Genomic DNA, 25,995 nt, shown 5'->3' on the forward strand with positions numbered 1-25,995 from the left:
GTAGTAGTTAGAAACACAAGGGCCTTTTCTTTCCTAGCAGCCTCCCAGTCTGACTGGGAGCACATGGTAAGCGTGCTTTTTACACCCTGTTCACACTGGTGTGGTGCTGTGCGGCATCCGTTGCTGCCGTGGCGCTGTGTCTGTAGGGAGGTGCGACCCAGGGACTGGTTTGAGTGGCATTGGGGCCGCTCTGCCAGTGGGTCGTTCCCCCTGTGGGCACTGGTGTTGCGGCGGTGGTGGTCTCCGCCCAGCGCTATGCCATTTTATGCTAGGGACGTTAGGGACCCACTCTAGTCAGGTGGCCTTGATGTGGCGAGTGGGCTTGTACTTTTTGATCAAAATGTATACTAACAACCTGTTAGTTTCTGAATATGGGCTGAGAAGCAATTAGATCAAAATGCAATATGTGGATGTGCGACCATGTCTTTTTTCTACTTGGATTCACGTAATCATTGGATTGTTGTTTGTTGTTGTTTTTAGAATGAGCACGGGCGTTTCTATGTAGCGACTATAAAGCCCAGCATCGCTTTTTTTAATTAATTTTTTTATTTTTATTTTTCTTTATTTCAAATTCCAAAATTCAAGGACCATACTCTCATATAAAAAAAGAGAAAACACAGCATTTTCTACACACATAGCCATATACAGGGGCTCGGAGTCAGAAGGACAGAAAACAGCCATACTTTTTCAGCCCATTTATCTTCACCTTCATAGATTAACCTTTAAATATCACCCTCAATGTTTCATCCCAGCTTAATCTACTACCAATCTGTCCCCCTAGCTCCGAGCCCCCTCTCTCTATTTCTCCTCCCCCTCCCCTTTACAATATAAGCTTCTATCCTCTTCATACTATTATACCATAAAACAAAACTAGGGCTTCTAGAGGAAATCCAATTTTTAACGATCAATAGACGGGCATAAAACAACATTCTCAAACATATTTTTTTTTCCGTTTTACTAGTTTTTATACCTGAATCCTCACCCAGGAGTGCTGTCAGGGGGGATAATTCCACACATACACCGGTTATCTCTTCAACTTTACTGTATATTTCTTTCCAGTAATTAACAATCTCCGGACAGCTCCATAATAAATGTATATGGCCTGCTTTCTCTGTATTACATTTATTACACTTACTTCCTTCCCTGATACTTATCCTTTCCAGGAAACAAGGTGTATAATAAAGTCTATATACAATATTAAATTGTATTAACCTATGATTCAGATTTGGAGATACTAAGTTGATATTCTTCCTGACCGTGTCTCATTTTATCTCTCTAGTTAAGCCAATCTCCTCTTCCCATTTCTGAAAGCTCTTATAAAAAAAAAAAATAATTAAATCTGTCAAAACTTTATACACATATGACATATGTCTTTTAATTATTTTACCATCCATTATTTTGATTACAATATCAGGATTACTTGTATTTATACATCCTTGGCACAGTATTCATACACATCTGGCAATGCTCTATGTCAGGTATAATTAGAGCATCTACAGAAAGGACTTCTAGAACAAGTGCCCTAACAATACAAGTGATCTAAAATACTGGCCCTCATTTACTATTGCAAACCCAACATGTTTTGTCGGGTTGTGCGCCAGATTCTGTTGCATTGCGCCAGAAATTCTGTCTGCGCCAGAATTTGTGCAAGAATTTGCGCCAGAATTGAAAAAACCCCGACTAACTCTCCATTTTGCTAAGAAAACCCAGAAAAGGGAGCGTGGCCACATGGGAAAGGGGCGTGTTCTCTGAAAAGGGGCGTGTTCCTGACATTTTTACAAAAACCCAATATATTTACTAAGGTTTCCACATAAAATGTGGTGGATTTGAGCTGAGGAAAACCAGACAGATCAGAGCATGTGTAAAAAAAAGCAAAGTGTAGGGAAAGTGGAAAATGTAGGGAAACCTTAGTAAATAACGTGGAAAATAAATTGTAGGGAATTAAAACCCTAGTAAATAAGGGCCACTGTCTTTCTTTTTTTTACCACACAGAGTGTTCAGTCCACCATCTAATTACCATTTGTTGTTCTTGCCTTACTGACAAGCTCCTTTATAGACACATTCATCAGCACTTCAAGCTCAGGTACGCACAAATAATATGCATTTATAGTATTACACGCAAATCCCAATCAGCGCTGACTATTTTCTTCATTTTTTTAAATGTGTTGATCCAGAATTGGATGTAGTTATATCATTTGTCATGTTAGATTTTTATTTTATGAATAAAATATTAAGAATATTATTTTTGCGGGGATTAAGATTTTTTTTTGAGAGGGAATGTGATAAAAAGATTTTACTGTATATGATGAAGGCAAAGTTAAAATACTTTTTCTGTTTCAATCTTTTTATTAGGTTTCCCATAGGAGCTTATTATGAGCAATCGGTCAACAATGCTAATGCTATTGATGATATCAGCACTTTATTACTGGTGATAAGATCAGCACTCTATTGCTATGGATCAGATCAGCACTCTTTTGCTTTTGATCAGATCACCACTCCGATACTAAATTACTGGAGAGGATGAGCGAGATTAAATGTTTAACCTCTTAAGGACCCAGCCATTTTACACCTTAGGACCCGGCCATTTTTTGAACATCTGACCACTGTCACTTTAAACATTAATAACTCTGGAATGCTTTTAGTTATCATTCTGATTCCGAGATTGTTTTTTTCGTGACATATTCTACTTTAACATAGTGGTAAAAAAAAAATTGTAACTTGCATCCTTTCTTGGTGAAAAATTTGAAAATTTTAGGAAAAATTTTGCATTTTTCTAACTTTGAAGCTCTCTGTTTGTAAGGAAAATGGATATTCAAAATATTTTAATTTTTTTTTCACATATAAAATATGTCTACTTTATGTTTCCATCATAAAATTGACAAGTTTTTACTTTTGGAAGACACCACAGGGCTTCAAAGTTCAGCAGCAATTTTCCAATTTTTCACAAAATTTCCAAACTCACTATTTTTCAGGGACCAGTTCAGGTTTGAAGTGGATTTGAAGGGTCTTCATCTTAGAAATACCCCATTATAAAAACTGCACCCCCCAAAGTATACAAAATGATATTCGGTCAGCCTTTTAACCCTTTAGGGGTTTCACAGGAATAGCAGGAAAGTGAAGGAGAAAATTCACAATCTTCATTTTTTACACTCGCATGTTCTTGTAGACCCAATTTTTGAATTTTTACGAGGGGTAAAAGGAGAAAATGTATACTTATATTTGTAGCCCAATTTCTCTCGAGTAAGCACATACCTCATATGTCTATGTAAAGTGTTCGGTGGGTGCAGTAGAGGGCTCAGAACCGAAGGAGTGACAAGGGGATTTTGGAGAGTACGTTATTCTGAAATGGTTTTTGGGGGGCATGTTGCATTTAGGAAGCCCCTATGGTGCCAGAACAGCAAAAAAAAAACACATGCCATACCATTTTGGAAACAAGACCCCTTGAGGAACGTAACAAGGATTTAAGTGAGCCTTAATACCCCACATGTGTTTCATGACTTTTGCATATGTAAAAAAATAAAATAAAATTTCACTAAAATGTGTGTTTCCCCCCAAATTTCACATTTTTGCAAGGGTTAATAGCAGAAAATACCCCCCAAAATTTTTAACCCCATCTCTTCTGAGTATGGAGGTACCCCATAAGTTGACCTGAAGTGCACTACAGGCAAACTACAATGCTCAGAAGAGAAGGAGTCATATTTGGCTTTTTGAGAGCAAATTTTGCTCGGGGGCATGTCCCATATAGGAAGCCCCTATGGTGCCTGGACAGCAAAAAATACCCACATGGCATACCATTTTGGAAACTAGACCCCTTGAGGAACGTAACAAGGAATTAAGTGAGCCTTAATACCCCACACGGGTTTCACGACTTTTGCATACGTAAAAAAAAATATAAAAAAAATTCATTAAGATGGGTGTTTCCCCCCCCAAATTTCACATTTTTGCAAGGGTTAATAGCAAAAAATACCCCCCAAAATCTGAAACCCCATCTCTTCTGAGTATGGAGGTACCCCATAAGTTGACCTGAAGTGCACTACGAGCGAACTACAATGCTCAGAAGAGAAGGAGTCATATTTGGCTTTTTGAGAGCAAATTTTGCTCGGGGGGGATGTCGCATTTAGGAAGCCCCTATGGTGCCAGGACAGCAAAATAACCCCCACATGGTGTACCATTTTGGAAACTAGACCCCTTGATGAATGTAACAAGGGGTACAGTGAGCATTTACCCCCACTGGTGTCTGTCAGATCTTTGGAACAGTGGTCTGTACAACATTTTTAAATTGCACAGCCCACTGTTCCAAAGATCTGTCAGACACTAGTGGGGTGTAAATTCTCACTGCACCCCTCATTACATTCCGTGAGGGGTGTAGTTTCCAAAATGGGGTCACATGTGGGGTTTTGTTTTATTTGCGTTTGTCAAAACCGCTGTAACAATCAGCCACCCCTGTGAAAATCACCTCAAATGTACATGGTGATGTCTCCCTTCTGGGTCTTGTTGTGCGCCCCCAGAGCACTTTACGCCTACATATGGGGTATCTCCGTACTCGGGAGAAATTGCATTTCCAGGATATACTGCACTAGCTCTACGCTGTTTTATCTGGTGACTCATAGAGGATTAATTCCCTGATTTGAGTTCTTCCCTTTTACCATCTTTATCCAGTTCAGAACAACATGACAAATTCTTCCAGCCATACCTTGACTCTACAAATTTGTTGCCACAGGTTAATTGTGCCCTAATTCCTGGTAGCGCACTTCCTTTCCAACACAGCTACATACTTCCCTCACGAGGGCTGGAAAGATATTGCGATGGCCAATGGTCAAAAACATTCTTGCCAGAGGATCCCTGTTTCTACTCCTTTACAGATTTGCCTAAAGTGAATCTAAAAAAAAAATCGAACAAATCAGATTTCATTGTAAATTTCAAATTGAAATTAATTTGTTCAGACTTGATTCATCTAGTTTCTGGTTTTATACAGAATAGTTCAAGGGAATCTGTCAGTTCTCTATGATGTTCAAAGCTCCATATATTAGCAGATAGCTAACAGAAATGCTACCTCTCTCTTAGTGGATGAATATTCACAAAATTATAAAAGTACGTTTTTCTTCCAAGCTTAAGCATCAAGGAGGCCGTGGTAAGCTTCAGCATGTAGGTCTTTTCCCTCCCCACCCCTCCATGCTGTCATTAATGATTTACAAGGAGCAGTTTTGGAAGCCAAACCCTGTACAGCAATCATGCAGGGCAAGGACAGTGACATTAACATTCTGCTCTTTCTCTTAGCTTTTGTACCATGACCCCATCCTACTGTTAAGAGTGACCTAACCCAAAACTTACCCCAGTAGACACAAGCCATAATAGAATTAATGTTTTTCAGGGTTTCCTATGGTCCCACCCAGGAAGGGGATATTGAAAACCTGATCCAAAGTACTCTGAACCTCAGACTAGGTGAAGGTTCACCTTCCAACAAGACAATGGGGAAGATTTATCAAAACCTGTGTAGAGGAAGAGTGGTGCAGTTGTTGTTATTATTATTATTATTTTTATTTATTTATTTATTTTTACTCTATTTTAGCACAAGGCCTTAACATAACAAAATGAGAAATCATAAAAGGGATCAGAATACTTTCTAAATTGTACATAACAAGGAATACATTTGTATGCTGTAACTCACAGTTCCCATAAGGATTTGAAAATGCCAAACTACTGCCGGGCAATTTCACTCAGTTGCAGCAGAATGGGGATCAGGATACTGCACTAGCTCTACGCAGTTTTATCCGGTGACTCATAGAGGATTAATTCCCTGATTTGAGTTCTTCCCTTTTACAATCTTTATTCAGTTCAGAACAACATGACAAATTCTTCCAGCCATACCTTGACTCTACAAATTTGTTGCCACAGGTTAATTGTGCCCGAATTCCTGGTAGCGCACTTCCTTTCCAACACAGCCACATACTTTCCTCACGAGGGCTGGAACGATATTGTGATGGCCAATGGTCAAAAACATTCTTGCCAGAGGATCCCTGTTTCTACTCCTTTACAGATTTGCCTAAAGTGAATCTAAAAAAAATAAATAAATAAAAAATCGAACAAATCAGATTTCATTGTAAATACATTGTAAATTCATACTGAAATGAATTTGATCTGACTTGATTCATCTAGTTTCTGTTTTTATACAGAATAGTTCAAGGGAATCTGTCAGTTCTATATGATGTTCAAAGCTCCAGATATTAGCAGATAGCTAACAGAAATGCTACCTCTCTCTTAGTGGATGAATATTCACAAAATTATAAAATTATGTTTTTCTTCCAAGCTTAAGCATCAAGGAGGCTGTGGTAAGCTTCAGCATGCAGGCCTTTTCCTTCCCCACCCCTCCATGCTGTCATGAATGATTTACAAGGAGCAGTTTTGGAAGCCAAACCCTGTACAGCAATCATGCAGGGCAAGGACAGTGACATTAACATTCTGCTCTTTCTCTTAGCTTTGGTACCATGACCCCATCCTACTGTTAAGAGTGACCTCACCCAAAACTTACCCCAGTAGACACAAGCCATAAGAGAATGAATGTTTTTCAGGGTTTCCTATGGTCCCACCCAGACTCTTGGCCCGAGCAGCCCTCCTCCCTTTAGTTCAGAAAAGGGATTGCCGTCCAGTTGTGGATCCGCTGTCAAGGAAGGATATGAAAGTAGGCAGGAAAAGTAGTTCTGGGAGATGCTCTGCTAATCTGGGAATTTTTTTCATGTCAGCCTGAGTCCATGGAAAATATTTTTGTGGAGACAGTGTCACATCAGGCAAGGAATAGAGCGGCCCTTAGCTCACCCAGAACACCTTTTCCTGCCTACTTTCATATCCTTCCTTGACAGTGGATACACAACTGGACGGCAATACCTTTACTGAACTAAAGGGAGGAGGGCTGTTCGGGTAAAAAGTCTGGGTGGGACCATAGGAAACCCTGACAAGCATTAATTCTATTTATGGCTTTTGTCTAATGTGGTAAGTTTTGGGTGAGGTCACTCTTAACAGTAGGATGGGGTCATGGAACCAAAGCTAAGAGAAAGAGCAGAATGTTACTGCCAGGGGTGAAAAGAAAAAAAAAAAGATTTTACCGAGTAATGTCTCTGTTTGTATTCTTGAAAAAAAAATAACAACATAAAGTAACTGAATTAAATAAAGTTAATTGTTGTTTAGCAGTGACTTTGAGCTGTCAGTATACAGAGAAGGCTAAAAATTATCGAGTTCTAAGGTGGTTGTATGAGGAAAAACATTTTTTTTTTAATTTCAAAAACATCGACAACTCTTGTCCATGGGCCCTGTCTGATAATGTAACACATCCTCATTGTCTCACTTTTTAAAGCTCTTCTAAAAATTCACACAAATTAATCCTATGTGGCATCATTTACAATGTATTGTCAATGGACAGGCTTTCCCTTGTGTCTTGTACAGAGAATATATATATATATATATATATATATTACAAGATACTGCAACTACCGATGATTTTGCTTTTGGCATCACAGGACTAATACGGCTACTCCTAACTAATCTATACATATAGATATATATATATATATATATATATATATATATATATATATATATATATATACATTTATACCATATATTACACTGAAGCAGAAATCTGGAACGAAACTGCCTGTATACCAAGGAAAAAGAATCTGATTCTCTAATTTTTTTCGGTCATATTCTTAGCACAAGTTTTGTGAGAACGCCTTTATTTGTGTTGCCGCTTTACACTTTCTGAATGTCCATAAACATTTTTTCCTATGCTTCAAACAGAACTAGAAGATCCATTAATAGCCCCTATCTAATTTAGTATGGCTTTTTTTTATTATGAAAACTGAGTTGGACTATCAACGAGGGGACCAGACATAGGTTACAGTGGGACATAGAGAATAGGTTTTTTGCATGCCTCCTTTTTAGATGCCCCAGTGCCCCTTTGATAGTTAACATAGACACAACTTGTCCTTTTCCCAAAACCATCGTGATTCAAACATGAACATTCTGCTCCTCCATTCTGTGCTGCCCTCTGCTAGGGTTCATGCTATCCACCTGTCTATGTGAGCCAAATCAGCTACTAGTGCTGACCGAACATTTTTTCTGAATTAAGCAGGAGAACAACATTGAGAACTGAGTCATGATGACCTAATGGTGGAATTCTGGTAAATCTGAGGTTCTGGCCCTAACGGAACAAAAACATCTACACCATGTTTTGCACCATTCAGCTTGTCCACTCGGGAAACACTTCATCTTATTAAGACTGTGTAGAATCTTTTTTTAAGACATCAGCAAGAATTAACGTATCGTATGTTCCTTGAGAAAGTTATACGTCTATAGGTGTTAAAGTGTAGCTGGGCATCATTTTGTTAAATACATATAATTACAATGGAGTACAACAACAAATCCTCTTTGACAGAATTCATCCTTTTGGGTTTTTCCGAGTTTTATCATTATCAGTTTTTACTATTTACGTTTATCTTATTTACATATATTGTTTGTATTGCTGGAAATATGACTATTATTTTCCTGGTCATAGTGAAACATTCTCTCCATAAGCCTATGTATTTTTTTATAACTGTATTTGCTGCTGAGGAAATTTTGTTTGTGTCTGTTCCAATCCCAAAGCTATTAGCCATCTCAATAGCAAATGATAACAAAATATCTTTTCAGGGATGTTTTCTACAGGTATATTCATTTATTGTCTTAGGTCAAGTGGAAAGTATTTGCCTAATAGTAATGGCCTACGATAGGCACCTGGCCATTAACAAGCCACTCCATTATACCACCATTATGAATCCGATCCTCTGTTTACGATTGGCCGTTTTCCCATGGTTTATTGGCTTTTTTAACTCTTTACTTGTAACACTGTGTACATTATATTTAGATTTCTGTGGTCCTAATGAGATCAACCATTTCTTCTGTGATTTGGCTCCGCTGCAGAGCTTGGCATGTTCTGATACATACATAAGCAGAACAGTGACAATTGTAGGCGCCTCAATAGGAACTGTTGTTCCATTCATGACAATTGTTGGGCTTTATACCAAAATCATCCTAACTGTATCAAGGATAAAAAGTTCTTCTGGCAAGCATAAAGCATTTTCCACCTGTTCATCTCATATTATCGTTGCAATGTTATTTTTCTTCACAGCATTTATGATTTACCTTAGACCTAATGACAACCTTTATGACAAATACTTTTCTCTTATGTACACTGTTGTCACTCCAGTATTTAACCCTTTTATATATGCCTTAAGAAATAGGGAGGTGAAAAAAGCTCTACGAAATAACTTGAATTTTAAAGCAAACTTGAAAACGACCTGTAGCATTAGCGTAATTGGCTATGGCTAAGCCCACCAAATAATCTGATTGCTCGTATATTATACATACCTGGCCATCTTTGATTCCTGCTTAGCGTGGCTGGCAATATGCTTATTCACCCTGATAATGTCACTGTATTAGGGCTCCTTCCATTTTTTCTGCTGCAGATTTGCTTAAGCAGATTTTGCAGCCCATTGAATTCAATGGGTAGCAAAATCTGCAGCAGCAAATCTGCTGCAGATCTGCAGAAAAAATATGCACGTATGAACGCTGTGGTCACATATATCAGTTGTATGAAGTTCAGTTGTCTTTCAGAAACTGATCCCAACTCAAGGCATGACTGCTGTGCATCAGTCAGCCTCAATCAGTTACCATCAGTTGCCATCCTGTTTGGAAATACGGATCCGTAACATGTGACCCTATGTGCTCTGACTCCATGCTGGACTTGCAGAATTGAAGGTAAAACAAATAAACAGACTCACTGCCCAAGGGGGAGCTGATTTCACAAGGTATCTGCTGACATGACTCCAACCCTGGGTGAATAAAAACTGTCACAGTCAAAGCAATGGGTTAACTTGCTTCATTTTCCTTCCGTTACGTGAAAACAAGCAGCGGAGGTAAAATGTGCCGGATGCCGTACAAATGTGACCCCAGCCTTACATAGCTGGCTCAACCATCAGGAGGTAGAAGAACAAGGCCAATCAGCTCTGGTACCAGCATTCATGCCCCCAAGCAGGGGGAATATTTAAATAGGCAGCTCACTAGCTGAATTGCCCATAGTTGTGGTTTTGCCTCCACTAGTTTTTCTGTACCCTGAGCTTTCTGTGACCTGATATCTGCGTATTTTCTGACTTTGCCTTTGCCTGCTGATTTTGTACTGTGCTGCCCTCTTGAATCTTGACTTTCTGGCTTGTCCCTGGTTGACCTCTTGTCTGCTGATTTTGTATTGTAGTGCCCATTTGTTGCTGTCTTGGTCTGTCTGATTTTTCTTAAAGGGGTACTCCGCCCCTAGACATCTTATCCCCGCTGCGGCACTGCGCTATCATTACAGCACAGATCGAGTTCGCTCTGCACGTAATGATGCGCAATACAGGGGCCGGAGCATCGTTACGTCACGGTTCCACCCCTCGTGACGTCACGGCCCGCCCCTTTCAATACAAGTCTATGGGAGGGGGCGCGGCGGTCGTCATGCCCCCTGCCATAGACTTGCATTAAGGGGACGGGCCGTGATGTCACGAGGGGCGGAGCCATGATCTCACGCGGCTCCGTCCCCTGTATCGCCCGTCATTACGCACAAAGCGAAGTCGCTCTGTGCTGTAATGATAGCGCAGTGCCGCAGGGGGATCCCGGGGCTCCCCAGCAGCGGCACCACGGCGATCTGACATCTTATCCCCTATCCTTTGGATAGGGGATAAGATGTCTAGGGGCGGAGTACCCCTTTAATGCCCTGTGTAGAGCCTAGTGTAGGGTCTATCACCCAGTTAGGGGCTGCCATTAAGGGTGGATCATCCATGTAGATAGGAATAGTGGTTTGGACAAGCTCAGATCTGCACTGTTCCCTACCTGATGTACTTATTCAGCAATGAATGATCCAAAGGGAAAACCTCTCATTTAATTTCAATATTTAATTGTCCAGAATGATAAAAAAAAAAAAAAATAATCAGTACTCCCCTGCTGATTGCCAAGTGCCTGCTGATCATGACTTCTTGGGACACATAAAAACAAAAGTGCATAGGCATTAGACCAATAAGAATTTTATTATTACAAAAATGGTAAGAAAAAGTACAAAAATGATGTTAAAAATCCATACAAATAAGGTCACAAAATAACCCCAGGTACCCCACCCCCCAAGACACACAATATAGAAAAATGTGGTGGGTGACTCAACTGTTAACATTTGGTATGTTGTTGTCTGCAACTTACTCTAAACTTCTTACTATATGATGTACTACACAGTAACCACCATCTTGCCTCGGCTTTGTTTATAATTTTTTTTTCTCCTGGGTGCCTGCTACATGAGACCTTTTCTGTATGTTTTTCACCACATTTGTATTTGTTTTCTGTTGAGTGAAGTGGGGGGCTGGGATTTTGTTGTGTCTTATTTTTATGATTCTTTTTACCTAAACTGTGCCTTGTTTTCACCATTTTTGTAATAGTACACAATATTATTTGTTAATGTACTCTCTTGTTTTTATAATATTGTTTTTGCGCAGGACCTTATTACTTAAAAATAAGGAGGGGGGAGGGGTTTGTGTATGATTCTTGGGCCCCGTTTTAATTCACAGAAAATGTCCGCACAGCAAACTAGTGGCCGCAGCAGTGATCTGCCTAATTCATTGATAAGAATGCCCATTTTATGTTTTTTTTTTATCCCTGCATTTCGATAAACTATAACTGTACAACTTTTCAGGTCAATGTAACCCTATGGGGGATTTTTATGTACAAAAGAAGACATATTTAAATTGTATTATTGTGGGGGAACATATAATGTATTGAATAACTTTTTTTGAATGTGAATGTAAAACCACAGTAATTTTTCAGGTGTTTTTGTGATTTATTAATTCATATGGCTTTTACATTAGCTTAAAATGAATATGTTTATTTTGTGGATTCTTGAGATTACAGTGATACCAAATTTACATGATTTGAGTGGGTTATATATCCCAGTTCCCTGCTTATGCCTGTGTGATTCCTTTTATGCTCCATATTGTATACCATGCGACCTCCGTTTCTTATAACAAAAATTCATTTATTATGGGTTATGTTGCCCTGAAGAAAGATGGAAGCTGCAAATTCATCTGTTTTGCACATGCGCTCATTGATTGTGGACAGAAACTACGTGTCTTCAGTGCTGAGATTTGTTCACATTTTACGCCCGCATCTATGGTACGCTCTGATACTCTACCCTGAATGGCATAGATTAGGTCACTTCCTGACTTGCGCAGTCACAATATTTAATAACCGCCCGGTGTGATGTGCATCTGGCAGGAGTGAAAAATGGCTCTCATCCTGTTGGGGGTACTTCTTTTTTACATGTGAATAGTATGGACTGTCATTGTTTGGATCTACCAGTTATATATGAAGAAAGAGAAATCAGATTTTATGTATATGTTTTTCACATCACTTTACACAAATTGATGGACACTATATGAATAATACACAGAGAATCATGTGAATAATTCAATTTTTCTTTTAATGATGTACACAAATGATGTCACTATGTATCCACCTTCTGTTTTTTGTATTCACCTTCTATTTATGATATCATTGATTGACATCCATATATATATATATATATATATATATATATATATATATATATATATATATATATGTTTATTTAATGGTCACTGTGCTTGAGAAAGACATTTATCCCTATTGAGCAAATACTACCAAATGAAGATGGTACCCAGGGGCTTGAGACCCCATCTTAGTCCGAATTTGTATCCTAAGAATGATGTGTTTTGCCAAACCTTTGAAGGACTTACCAATAAATATGCGTTTGACCTAATTCTTTTGAATATTGAGTAGTTACAAAAAGAGTTACAAGTTGTGCAATAGAGAATTGAGGACTGTGATGGCACTTTATCTGAGATCATGGAAGCCAGTGAACTTCAAAGTTTCAAGGAACATATGTCGGAGATGCCTGAAAATATCGCAAGGATCAAGAAGAAAATAAAAGACAAAAGTGGCATTGTGACTTACAGATCTGGACAGGTCTACACCTGGCAAAACTTTGATCAAACTATTGGAAAATCTAGAAATGGAAAACACCAATATACCAAACAAAGAGGGAATAAGAAGGTGCCTTTTTTAGACCAGGGGGAGAAGACACCGACAGGGGGCGGAACAAGAGCCGAAGGGGCGGCAGGAAGCAAACCCATCATAGTTCATTCTCGCAAGAAAACCAACAAGACATCCAAGGACTGACATTAGGGATGAGCGAATTGAATCTGATGAATCCGAATTTGTTTACGAATTTCAGGAAAAATCTGCTTCGCAACTAATGCGAATATCGTCGCTATTCGATCATACCAATCATTTAATTAAACTCCATTTAGTGCAGTCCAGGCTCCAAGGCATCTAAGACGGCAGCTCTACATGTCAGGACATGGGGCAAGGAATGCTGGGAAGGCGGGAACAAGGGTAGGCGGGATGACCCTGAATTACATGCAGCATGCAGCCTTTCAGCAGCCAGCCACCCCTGTGATGTCAAAGCCCTACATAATCGTCAGCTATCTTGCGGCCACTCACATCAGCATTCTATTGCAGAGAGAGAGGGACAGAGAGCAGTGTGTGTTGCACAGAAAAGCATTTTTACAGCAGCAATTCACCTCAAGCCCAAATCCAGCCTAGAAGCACTGATAAGGAAGGGAAAGAGATTGAGAGAGAAAGTGCAAATTTGGGTGTAGTACACAGCGACTGTGTGCTGCAGCACTGGTGTGTACAACAACTGAAAAGCTAATAGTAGCCAGCCAGTTAGTGTGAGCAGAGCCCTAAAAGCCACAATCACTTGTGCCTAATATGAGTGCCTAATAATGGTTGAGTAGCAGAGCGTATTGTCATCTATTAAGTGTAACCTGTGCGTACATAGGTGGTGTACCATTTTGTTCCTGTTAAAGTCTTAAGGGCCTAGTTACTGTGAAATGCCAGCCAAAAATACACACCTGCTGCTGTTCTAGACAAATACTTTTCTAAGCGTAGTGGAGCGCATTGTACTCCCCTCATAAGTGCATACCACGTGCGTACATCTAAGTGGTGCACCATTTTGTTCCTGTTAAAGTCTTAGTTACTGTGAAAGGCTAGCCAAAAGGTTCCAGCTCCAGGCTGTCTCATACTGCCACTATATGGTCTCCTCATGCTTCTGCCACCTCTAGGCTGTGTTATTCAGCCACTATATGGTCTCCTCATGCTGCCGCCAACTCCAGGCTGTGTCATTTAGCAACTATATGGTCTCCTCTTGCTGCCACCAACTCCAGGCTGTATCATTCAGCCACTATAGTGTCTCCTCATGCTTCCGCCAACTCCAAGATGTGTCACTGTACTGCCATGTGGTCTCCTCATGTTGCTGGCACACTAAAATTACTTCTTAGGTTCATGTATTTGAAATCTTCAATTTAAATGTTAAAAAATATCTTTAATATTTTTAATTGTGAGGCCCTATGGTCTCGTGAGGCTGTTGCCACCTTCAGGCTGAGTCATTCAGCCACTATATGGTCTCCTCATGCTGCCGCCACCTCCACGCTGTGTCATTCAGGCACTATATGGTCTAGTCATGCTGCAGCCACCTCCACGCTGTGTCATTCAGCCACTATATGGTCTCCTCATACTGATGCCACCTCCTGGCTCTGTCATTGTGCCGCTCTGCGACACTGACTCTAATAGCGACGCCTCTGATCTGCATTTCATACTGAATAATAGTATTATTTCACTAAACCAGTACACTCTCTATACGTGTTACAGCAAGGCAACATGTTCTACACCCCTATTAAGGCTCTATGTAGGCCAGAAATAGACGTTTTTTAATACAGATCCTTCACAAATAAATTCGGATCGAACTGAATTTTTCGGAAAATTCGACGAATTGGCCGAATCAATTTTTTCAAAAAATGTGCTCATCTCTTGCACACATCTTTAGTGGTAAATTTCTCTGCATACAATTTGAGTGAACAAGAGACTAATGTTTTGAATCGTGGTTTATTATATTGTATGGCTAATGATATTGACTGACTTGAACTTGTAGACCTGGGCAAATTTTTTAGAAGTGTTAAATAAAAAATATGGTTTGACAAAAATGCACCTAAGAATGTGCCCAAACAGACTGATGTACGCTCGAGCAAACTTGCTCTTAAAAATTTTGATCTGTCCAATAAAAGTGACTTTGTGCCCTTGGTGAATTCTGCAGCCTTGGACACATTTGTCCCTTTGGTAGAGAGAGACATACAATAATTTAAACAGCAGTATGCATCTTTGAAGTATAACCAGAGAAGTAATTTTTTTAACAGTGACCACAGGGTTCTACAGTCTCTTGTCCAAAACGACTAAATAATAATCAAACCCGCCGACAAAGGCAGTTCCATTGTCGTTATGGACAGACAGAAATACTTGGATGAAATTTATCATCAGGTGGCTGATACTGAAGTGTATGAGTGTATTGCCAGTGACCCCACATCCAGGATCAAAACACGCTTAGAAAACCCTGGTGGATCACGATCACGTCCCGGCAAGAGACATCATAGATGTTGAGTTACCTAAAATTATTTTACCTGAATATCCTCGTGCTCCAGTTATCTATATTTCACCAAAGATCCACAAATGTTTGGAAACACTGCCCGGAAATCCAAATTGTCTCCGGTTGTGATTCCCTCCTTAGTCCATCTTCTATTTTTGTTAATAGAGTATTATGTAGACATGCTTGTGAGGCTAAATCATATTTGCTGGATTCCTCTGATTTTTTACATAAAATCTAAAACATCCAGATATCCTAGCCTTGTTTGATGTGTCAAGTCTCTATATTTGTATAAATCACGAGCGTAGTTTGTACAGCATAGCTAGAGCACTGCAGAATACTGACTATACAGAGGATTCTAGGTATTTTATCTTGGGTCTGGTGGAGATAATTCTCTCCTGCAACAATTTTATCTTTGAAGGTAAATACTATATTCAGAGAAAGGGAACTGCCATGGGTTCCAACATGGCGCCAACATACGCCAATATATTGATAGAAGATACGGCACTCTCTGTCAAGGCGTGGGTGCACAGTTAGGGTCCCAACCCATGTAGTAATCAAAGAAATGATAACATAGCACTCCACTTTCGGTGAAAATAAGGGTACATTTTATTCTTGCAATCCAAATGTGACGTTTCGGTCAACAATGACCTTCCTCAAACCTATATAAGACAGCGTAACATCAGTATACAGCATGATATATACAAATAAATTGTCCATAACAATAGTTGATCTGCAGCAAAATACACAAAACTCAGAACAAGAGGTAGATCTGGTCATATGAAACAAAAACTGGTTCAAATCAATATAAGAGATGAGGCATAATAATAAAGTAAATCATATCAATCGTATCACAGCGAATGCATGGTGATAAATAGGGAGCAAAATGCTCACCAACAGGACTCTAGCATTAATAAGAAAAAGTGAATGATTCTATGGACACTGCGCCAAACAGAGATGCGCTATGGTGATGCTGTACATGACAATCAATATACAATGTAAAAGAAAAAGCATAATAATAAATCCGGACGAACCGTTGTATGAAAATGGCTGGGTGACTCACCGGATTGCTGCGGGGAAAGAAGTAATTAAGGAAGAAACGGCATCCAAAACCGGGTAACAGTTAGGTAGGTGGGGCGACAGTAGTCGCATGTGGCTGAAGAGGAGTGAAGAATGTGGAGTTATGAAGTGATGTTGGCGTACACTTCCGGTCCTATATGCCGGAAGTGATGTCACTAGTGTGTGGCATCCCGGAATATGGCCAGTGTAATCTAACTGTGGACAAAGTATGCAGGAATAGGGTGTGGAGAAAAGGTATGACATAGGGAGCGGCTGAGAGGAGTATACAGGGGTTTTGACTGACCTGGAAAGGAGAAGTGTTGCTCTGGCCGGCGCTTGCGGTCACATGACCGGAAGTTCGGCATTTGGAACGCATCTATGCATTCCACTGAGCAGAAATGGCTGTGTGTGCAGCGTTTGTAAAGAAGGGAAGCCTGTGAATTGTGACAGAGAGTGAGAAATTAATAGAGAGTAAATATATGAAACATAGATAGGTAGGAAATGTATGGATAATGGAGGGAATGAGAAAAAAGAAAAAAATTGTGAATGTTAGATATCTCAGTGTGGAGAGGAATAAAGAAGGGGAAAAATAGATATGGGATAGAGGGTATGAAGTATATAGGGTAGGGAGGGGAGAGATGTATGTTGAAAAATTGTTATGGTGTATGTGAATTAAAATAAAATGTGGAAAGTATGAAGGTGAAAGAATGGAGAATTTGTATAGAGAACCAAGGAAAAGATAGAAAGGAAATGGTGAGCTAGGATTTAGGAAAATATAGAATGAATGTTGAGACAAAAAGGTGTCTGTGTCATAAAGGTGAAAATGGGTAGGTGAAACTGAAGGTAATAGTGTGGGTTAAAAAAGTGAGAAATGGGAAAGTAAAAGGGGAAAACAGGAAGAAACATAATGAAGAAGAAAGATGGAGAACTAAGAAATAAATATGGTGACAGAAAAAATGAATAAAAGTGACTAAACCCATACTGGAAAAGGATACAGTGCATTGTGTATAATATACACCGCAGCATTGATCCGGATCAATCATCATTAACGAGCCTATGGGAATAGAGAAACACAATTAATATTTGAAGAGGTTATCATGATAAACATTCATAATTGGGTAATATCATATTCTCTGTTAAGTCCTCTGGGTTCCAGGGACTGTAGTTTGTGGATCCAGTATGCTTCACGAGTCTTGAGTTGTCTGATACGATCACCTCCACGTCTACTGCGTGGGACATGTTCCAGGATTTGAAAACGTAGTTGTGACGGGCAATGATTGTGCGTATGAAAATGGTATGGGACTGGAAGTAGTAGATTTTGGTGTCTGATGGTACTCTTGTGTTGAGCTATTCTGTCTTTGATGCGCTGAGTAGTTTCCCCTACATATACAAGTCCACAAGGACATTTAAGTAGGTAGACAACGTAGTTAGTGTCACAAGTGAAGTAACCCTTGATAGGGAGTGATTGGCCTGATAAGGGGTGATGTATGAATTCACCCCTAATGACACTGTTACAATGGATACAATGTAAGCTTGGAAATGTCCCTTTCCTCTGGGTTCTAAGGACAGTTTGTCTATAATTGGTACGATTGGTGCTAATGTCAGCCCTAACAAGTCTATCTCTGAGATTTGTCAGTCGTCGGAAACAAGGGAGAAACGGAGTCTGGAATTCACTGACTGTGGGATAGGCTTGGTGGAGTAGTGGCCAATGTTTCCTAATGATGCCATGTATCCTATAGGAGAACGGGTGAAAAGTATGAACAAAGTATGTCTTGATTAGACTAAACCGAGAGGGGGCTTGAGTGTTCCAGATAGCTACCTGCACTATATGGCTTCAGTTCTCACTAGGGTGCTGGATGGGTTTCACCATGCCATCTCTAAAGTGTGGATCAATCTAGAAACACATATTGCTCAACTTCCCTTGACCTCATTACCCTGGAACTCACTCTCGACATTACGTAAGGTTCCACATGACTTACCGCCTGTCTTAGCTTCCTTGAGAGAGGTGTGTAAACGGTACCACCCTCATCACCCTATCCTCACTCCTGATGGACCTCTCTCACCAATCACGGTTAATAGCTCTTTTATCCCTGGCTTGTCCTCTCCTTCCTTTCTGGGCAGATGCAGGTTCACTCCACGCGTCCCTCCTCCTGTTACAAGATATCCTACCGCAGACGCCTTGTACCCTTCTCCGTGTATTAGAATACGCTCAGCTGAAACATTATTTTAAGAGGCACCGTCATTATGAAAAACTTTTTATATTTTGTAGTACTACTGTTAAGATTTTTAAAATATACATTTAATACAAAAAATGTAAATTTTACTAAAAAATCTAAAATGAAAATAGCCACCACTAGGGTCATCTGTCTTTATGCAGAAAGACTACCCTGTATTTTGCAGCATACTGGATACCGGCCAGAAAGTGTGTTGGTATCCAGTATAGGAGATCACAATTGCACCACTACAGCCTCTAGCTGCTCCTAAATGACATCTCCCATGATGGGAGTTACAGTTTTGCAACAACTGGGGGGGACAATCTTTGTAAAACTCTGTTTTAGAGCTGTGTATTCTCCAGCTGTGTGCCTCCAACTCTTGCAAAATTACGGACAAAGGATGTGTGGGCATGCTGGGAGTTGTAGTTTTGCAACAGCTAAAGGCAGCACTGATCTAGTTGTAGTTTTTCAACAGCTAAAGGCAGCACTGATCTAACACTGTGTTTTATAAACACTTCAGCTCCAGCTGTTGCAATGCAAATTACAACTCCCAGCATGCTTGAACAGCCAAAGCTTTCTCTGACTCCTGAATGACAAAGAAGCTGATCAGACATTCAGGAGTCTGTGAAAGCTGAATGACACACATAGTGACAGCTATGTTGATTAGCATCCAGCTTTATTAGGAAAACATAGAAAATGTATGCATAAAAACTACCGTGCAGTGATTTGCAGACTGCCCAGAGAAGAAAGGGTTGCAGAGTCCAGTGATTTGCAGTCTGCCAGGCTGCTCCCAGACTCAGAACAGATGAGTTACCACAGTGAGGGAGAGAGATGGACATGCCCCCTCCAGAAGGCAAGAACACAAAGCAAGTGAGCAACATATAAGTGCTATTTGTTAGGGATATATAGGTCCTAGACACATAAAGAGTATATGTACATTATCAGGATTAGGTACTGAGTAACATATCACTTTTTTGCACTATGACAGGTACGCTTTAAGCTGCCAACAAAGGAGTTCTTCATCTTACTAGGGATCTGACACTGTTTGAATCATTGTGTTCAGTTACACAACCCCCCATTAAAACAGTGTATCAGATATACAATATCTTATTAAGAGAGCAATCCATGAATTCCCCACTTTTAATAACAAATTGGGAGAGGGAACTGGGGCAAAATTTTACTACTGGAGATTGGACAAAATCCATGACTCTCTCAATTTCTGATAAAATCCAGGAGACGAATTACAAATTTATGTGTCAATGGTATAGTGTCCCAATGGTCCTTCATAGAATTTACCCCATGGTTCCTAACTGGTTGGCGGTGTGGAAAGGAACCCAGTCTCATGCTGCAAATTTGGTGGAGTTGCTCCTCAATTCAGTCTTTTTGGTCTAAGGTGGTCAATGTCATTTAAAGGGTCACTGCTACTCATATTGATAATGCCCCTGCCCGATTTTGTTGTTCATTCTTCCAGGGTCAATGCGTACCATACTTAAATCTTTATACCGTTTTCTCCTACTGGCAATGATGCGGGTGATACCACAATTGTGGAAAAGCACTACTCCTCTCACAATCACAGACTGATTCTCCGAAATTACTCATATTTATCGTATGGACGAACTCCTGGCGGGCTCGCATAAGCGCTCAATTCAACATAAGCTCTAATGGCGCCCGTGGATGAAGTTCACTCATACTGACCAGTATAGAACTTTTTAAGTCTCTTGAGATATGGATCAACCCTGTCTCCACCCCCTTCCTCTCTCCGGGTTTCTTGTCTTGCCTGGTTATTTCTTTTCTATTTTCCCTCTCAATGTCTTTTCTTTTCCCATTGTCATGACATGCCTGGCACACATTTGACACCAGATCTTTCTCTGTTTTCTATTTTCTTGCAGTTATCTGCCCTTTCATTCTGCTGTACTTAATAGAATGCCCTTTCTCTTCTCAGTTCGGGCCGTACTTTCATCCTACATTTTTATTTAGGAGACCTAATGAGATCCACCATACAGGTCTTTGCTTAGTTTTTTGTCCGTTCTGACAAATGTCTTACATGTGTTTTGGTTTTAACACTGAGTGAAATGTATTTATGTGTTTTCATTTCTGAACCATTGTTGTTCTTGTTGTTGTATAACCCTTTCCTTATACGCTCCCTTTCTTTATTTCTGTATCCCACCCCCTTATTATTATTGCAAAAGCTTTAATAAAACTTTGAACAAGAAAAAAAAAATATGTCATTAAAAGTTCACAAGCTAGCTAAAAACTCCAAGCTCAAAAAAATAGCATTAGTGATCCCAAATTATCAGAAAGTCGTATTACCCCAATAATTACACAGATAAAAACTACAGGGCAAGGTAAAAGTCCTCACATAGCTCCATAGATAATATGGGGGGGGGGGGCTGAATATGATGATGATGACTTTTTGAGTAGAATGATTTTTTAAGTAGCAAAACATAAGAAATGTATAAACATTAGGCTGTAATTGTACTTAACCATGACAAGATACCATGTCAGTTTTGCTGCACAGTAAGTAGTGAAAAAGTTGCATTATTAGTTTGTTTGTTTTTCTTTTAACTTCATCCCATAAATATTTTTTCCTTTCTTTTTTCAGTACACTTTTATGGCAAAACATGGGATGTCAAGACAAAGTACAATTACAAAATGCTTAATTCTCTTCTTACCACAGCCAGCTTTGGCCCCTTTAAAAATCTGACATATGTCACTTTATGTGGAAGTTATTTGTTAATAGACTTAATTATTCAGATGATTTTGAAAGAGTTCTTTCTTGTCACATTGGTGCATATTTACTACTACTGTCTTGCAGTTAGTATCAATATAGGTAAAAAGTGTGGCACTCACCAGGTTGTTGTGCAGATAAAAACTTACTTTATTTAAAAAATCCGAAAGGTACATTAGGAGGATAAACAGAAAACCAAAGAGGTCAGCCCAATCCCATGAATGGCTATGGACTGTTTTGCAGACTCTGGACGCTTGATTGTGAATGTACACCGCCATTGCTGGGGAATTGTCTCAGCTCCCAGGTTCTCTGCTTCTCCTCTTGCTGCATCTTGTGGATTGTGGAAATAAAGCATGTTTTTATTTGCACAAGAACCAGTGAGTACTGCTCTTTTTACCTCTAGGAACCTGAGGAACCTTACCCACTCCTCATAGGCTATGCCTCCAGATCACTTGTATTCTTTAGTTTGCAGTACCCACCTTCTTTAAATCCAGCCCTAGATTGCAACTATACCTTTATGGTCAATATATGGCTCCATTTGTCCTTTATTGTAGTACCATATCATATTAGGACACCTATTTTTATTTTATTTTATTTTTTACCGTTAAACAAGTTCTGTGTTATTGTTAATTCTCACTAGAATAAAATATAAAGTCACTAAGGACCTTGTTAAATTTTCAGTGATGTAACATTAAAAAAACATATTTCAAAGTAAGTACTCTCCCCAGTGTAAATCATTACAACAATAAGATATATAAGACTGAACAACTGTATTTCATTTTAAACCACTCAATAAAAAGAATGAAGAATAAATAGAAGCATGCATTGTGTATGGCATCCTGTGATGTATATGGATCTGCTATAATATGGAAACCACTAACAGGTGAAGTGTATACGTCGATTTTCTTGTAACAATAGCTACTGCCAAGGGGTAGACTATATTAGGCAGCCAGCGAACAGCCAGTTTATAATGTGGTGGAAGCATAAAAAAGAGGCAAATGTAAGAATGGTTAAGAACTCCTTCTAAATGGCAGGTATATGGGGTATTCCAGATACCTCCGAAAAGTGGTTCAAGGAGGGTCAAGCAGTTAACAACCATCTAGGTCATGGGGAACATCTAAGGCTTATTGAAACATACACGGAGCAAAGGATATCTGTATAATCTGACCCCACAAAAGATCTTCTACATTCTGGCAATAATAGAAAGGTGTCAGAAAACACAGTTTATTGCATCTTTCTTTGTATGGGGCTGTGTCACTGCAGACCCTCCAAGAGGTCCATGCAAATCACTGTCAACTGCTGAAAGTGGCTACAATGTTCCATGTGAGCATCAAAACTGGACCATGGAGCAATGGGAAAATGTAACCTGGTCTAAAAAAATTACATTTCCTTTGTAGATGGTCAAGTGCGTGTGCCACTTAGCTTAAGAAGAGATGACACTAGGATGCACTTTGAGAAAACGGAAATGTGGTGTTCTCTGTCATTTTCTGCTTGGAAACCTTGGTTCCTGACATTAATGTTAATTTTACTTTGACCCCCTACCAAATCAATGTTGAAGACCAAGGACAACCATTCATGGCATTGGCTTTCCCTATTTCCCTAATGGCAATGGCCTCCGATCAAACATCTGTGGCTTGTGGGGTCTTGATCCATGGAACCATCACCTTACTTTGTCTGATCTTTACTTTTTTGGCTGTTAATTACTCACTTCCAGTATGCTGTATTCTCAATGAACTACAAAAAAAACTGGAAGGCCTCCTAATTTGTGATATGAAATATTTTAGAACTGTCAGGGTTGCTGTAGGGGAGTAGACAGCATTCTGAAATGCAGAGAGAAGAAATGCATTCTGGGAATTGTAGTACTGAGCAACTGCTCAACCAGGCCTTAAAACTATGAAGTACAAGAATGAGCTCCCCCCCCCCCCAAATAAACAAATATATTAATAAAATGAAAATAAATAATTCATATTTTTTCACCTTCTGATGGAATACTGCTTTAAGCACATTTATTTTATAAAATACATTTTAAAAACTATATAAATTGAGTATTGTTGTACTGTTATTATCCCATAGAATAAAAATAATATGCCTGTTTTACAGTAAAGTGCACTGTGTAAAAACAAAAGCCCCTAAAATTTGCAAAATTGCATTTTATTTTATTTCAGCCCCACAAATAATACATATTTTTTCTTTTCCTCCATTTATTTTATATTAAAATTGAAAGGAATCACTAGAAAGTACAATTGGTCCTGCAAAAAAAAATAATAAGTCATCATATGGCTCTGTAGAAAAAGTTCTGGCTCTTGGAAGGCGAGGAAGTTCTTTTCTTTTTGAATTTATTTTCTGTCTGACCACAATGCTCTCTGCTGACACCTCTGTCAATGTCAGGAACTGCCCAGAGCAGGAAAGTTGTGCTATTGGGATTTGCTACTGCTCTGGACAATTCCTGACATGGACAGAGGTGTCAGGATAGAACACTGTTGTCACACAGAAAAAAAAGGAACTGCCCCTTTAAAGGGTTAACTCCTTAAAATATTTTATTTGTTGACTAACAGGGCTTCTTTTTCAGAAATATGACACAGAGAAATACAACTATGGTTGATGAATTTATTTTATTAGCCTTTACTGATTTGCACCAGATCCAGAACTATTTTTTCATGACTTTTCTGCTGACCTATATCACTTGTGTCATTCAAAATGTGGTCATTATCACGGTGGTCAAAATAGGACATTCACTACATAACCCAATGTATTTCTTCATCAGTGTGTTCTCTACCTCAGAAATCATATTTGTCTCGGTCACCGTCCCGAAGCTTTTGGCCATTCTAATTGCAGCCAACAACAAAATATCCTTCAATGGATGCATAACCCAGATGTATTTCCTAAACTCTTTGGGTGTCACTGAATGCTATCTTCTGGTGGTGATGGTGTTTGATCGACATATAGCCATTAACAACCCTTTACGTTACCCAACTATCATGACTTATAGAGTTTGTGTTGGACTAGCTATGTTTCCATGGATTTTTGGATTTTCAATTATTTTGGTACCGTCCACGATAACAGCTTGGTTGGAATTCTGTGGTCCCAATATGATTGACCACTTTTTTTGTGACTGGGGCCCATTACAAAGTTTGGCTTGTTCTGACATTTCGGTTAGTAATTTTTCGACAACCATGGCTGCTGTCACTTGTGTTATTCTGCCTTTTCTGCTGATCATTGGGTTCTATATCTGTATTCTAAGGACAATTATAAAAATCAAGAGTGATCATGGGAAACAGAAAGCCTTCTCCACCTGTACGTCTCATCTCATCGTAGCCTGTCTCTTCTATGGTGCGGCCATGATCGTGTATGCTAAACCTAAAGCCAGCCATTATGATAAGTACCTCACCTTTATGTATACAGCATTCACCCCGACGATTAATCCTTTCATTTATACCTTTAGAAACAGGGACGTGAAGAAGGTTTTCTGGAATTCAGTAAACCGTGTAATAAGACCAACTATTCAGTAAAATTATGACAAATATTTGTAGAAAATCTAATTTAGCACTTATATTTACTTTGGCTATCTTCATCTAATTAATATGTACAGTATTCTAAATATTTTTTCTGATTAAAAATAAACAAATTTTGTGAAACATATTCATATTTTATTCCACCATATGGGATGCAATGTTTTGAAATGATGCATCTTTACTAAATTTGCATTATCTCTATAAATAAGCAAGGCACATGGGAAGGGCCAGTTATGGCAGACACACCTTACTAGGCTCAATGCCGCCCCATGCTTCTCCATGCTACTCGACTTCCATCAATGATGAGTTGTTCCTGTTTCTTCCTCCTGGGTGTCACCAACTCAACTGACATCACTTAAAGTGGTACTCCACTGCTAGACATCTTATTGCCTATCCAAAGGATAGGGGATAAGATGTTTGATCACAGGATGCCCTCCGCTGGGACCCCCGCGATCTCCGCGCAGCACCCAGGGGTTCCCATAGACATGAATGAAGGGGGTGTGGCATGACATCACCAGGAGATATAACTTCAAGTTTATTGAAAATAATTCAATAATAGCCTTAACCCGATAACGACCAAGGACGAGTATAGACGTCCAGTTTGGCGGCCGTTCCGGCACCTGGACGTCTATACTCGTCAATTATTCTCGTGGGTGCTGCCCAATGCACCCACGAGATCGCAGCAGGGACTCGGCTGTATCACACAGCCGGGACCCTGCTGCACTGCCGGGACCGAAGTAAACTTCAGTCCCGGCAGTTTTAACCCTTACAGCCGCAGTCGGAAGTGACCGCGGGCTGTAAGTGTTATGACAGAGGGAGGGGGCTCCCTCTGTCTCCTCTCTGCTGTGTGTAATACGCGGCTTGCCGAAGCCTGCCGCACTGCCGGGAGTGAAGTTCACTTCACTCCCGACAGTTTAACCCTTA

General features: G+C 39.6%; 2 protein-coding genes across 2 annotated transcripts; both read left to right on the forward strand.

The window, feature by feature from the left end:
- The first annotated feature begins 8,397 nt into the window (after window positions 1-8,397).
- LOC130294929 (olfactory receptor 1G1-like) lies at window positions 8,398-9,360 on the forward strand. Its single transcript, XM_056545082.1, has one exon. The coding sequence runs from the start codon at window positions 8,398-8,400 to the stop codon at window positions 9,358-9,360; it is 963 nt and encodes a 320-aa protein (XP_056401057.1).
- Window positions 9,361-24,153: 14,793 nt separating this feature from the next.
- On the forward strand, window positions 24,154-25,068 carry LOC130294930 (olfactory receptor 6N1-like). Its single transcript, XM_056545083.1, has one exon. The coding sequence runs from the start codon at window positions 24,154-24,156 to the stop codon at window positions 25,066-25,068; it is 915 nt and encodes a 304-aa protein (XP_056401058.1).
- Window positions 25,069-25,995: the final 927 nt, after the last annotated feature.

This window comes from Hyla sarda, chromosome 11 (assembly GCF_029499605.1).
Source record: "Hyla sarda isolate aHylSar1 chromosome 11, aHylSar1.hap1, whole genome shotgun sequence".
NCBI lineage: Eukaryota > Metazoa > Chordata > Amphibia > Anura > Hylidae > Hyla > Hyla sarda.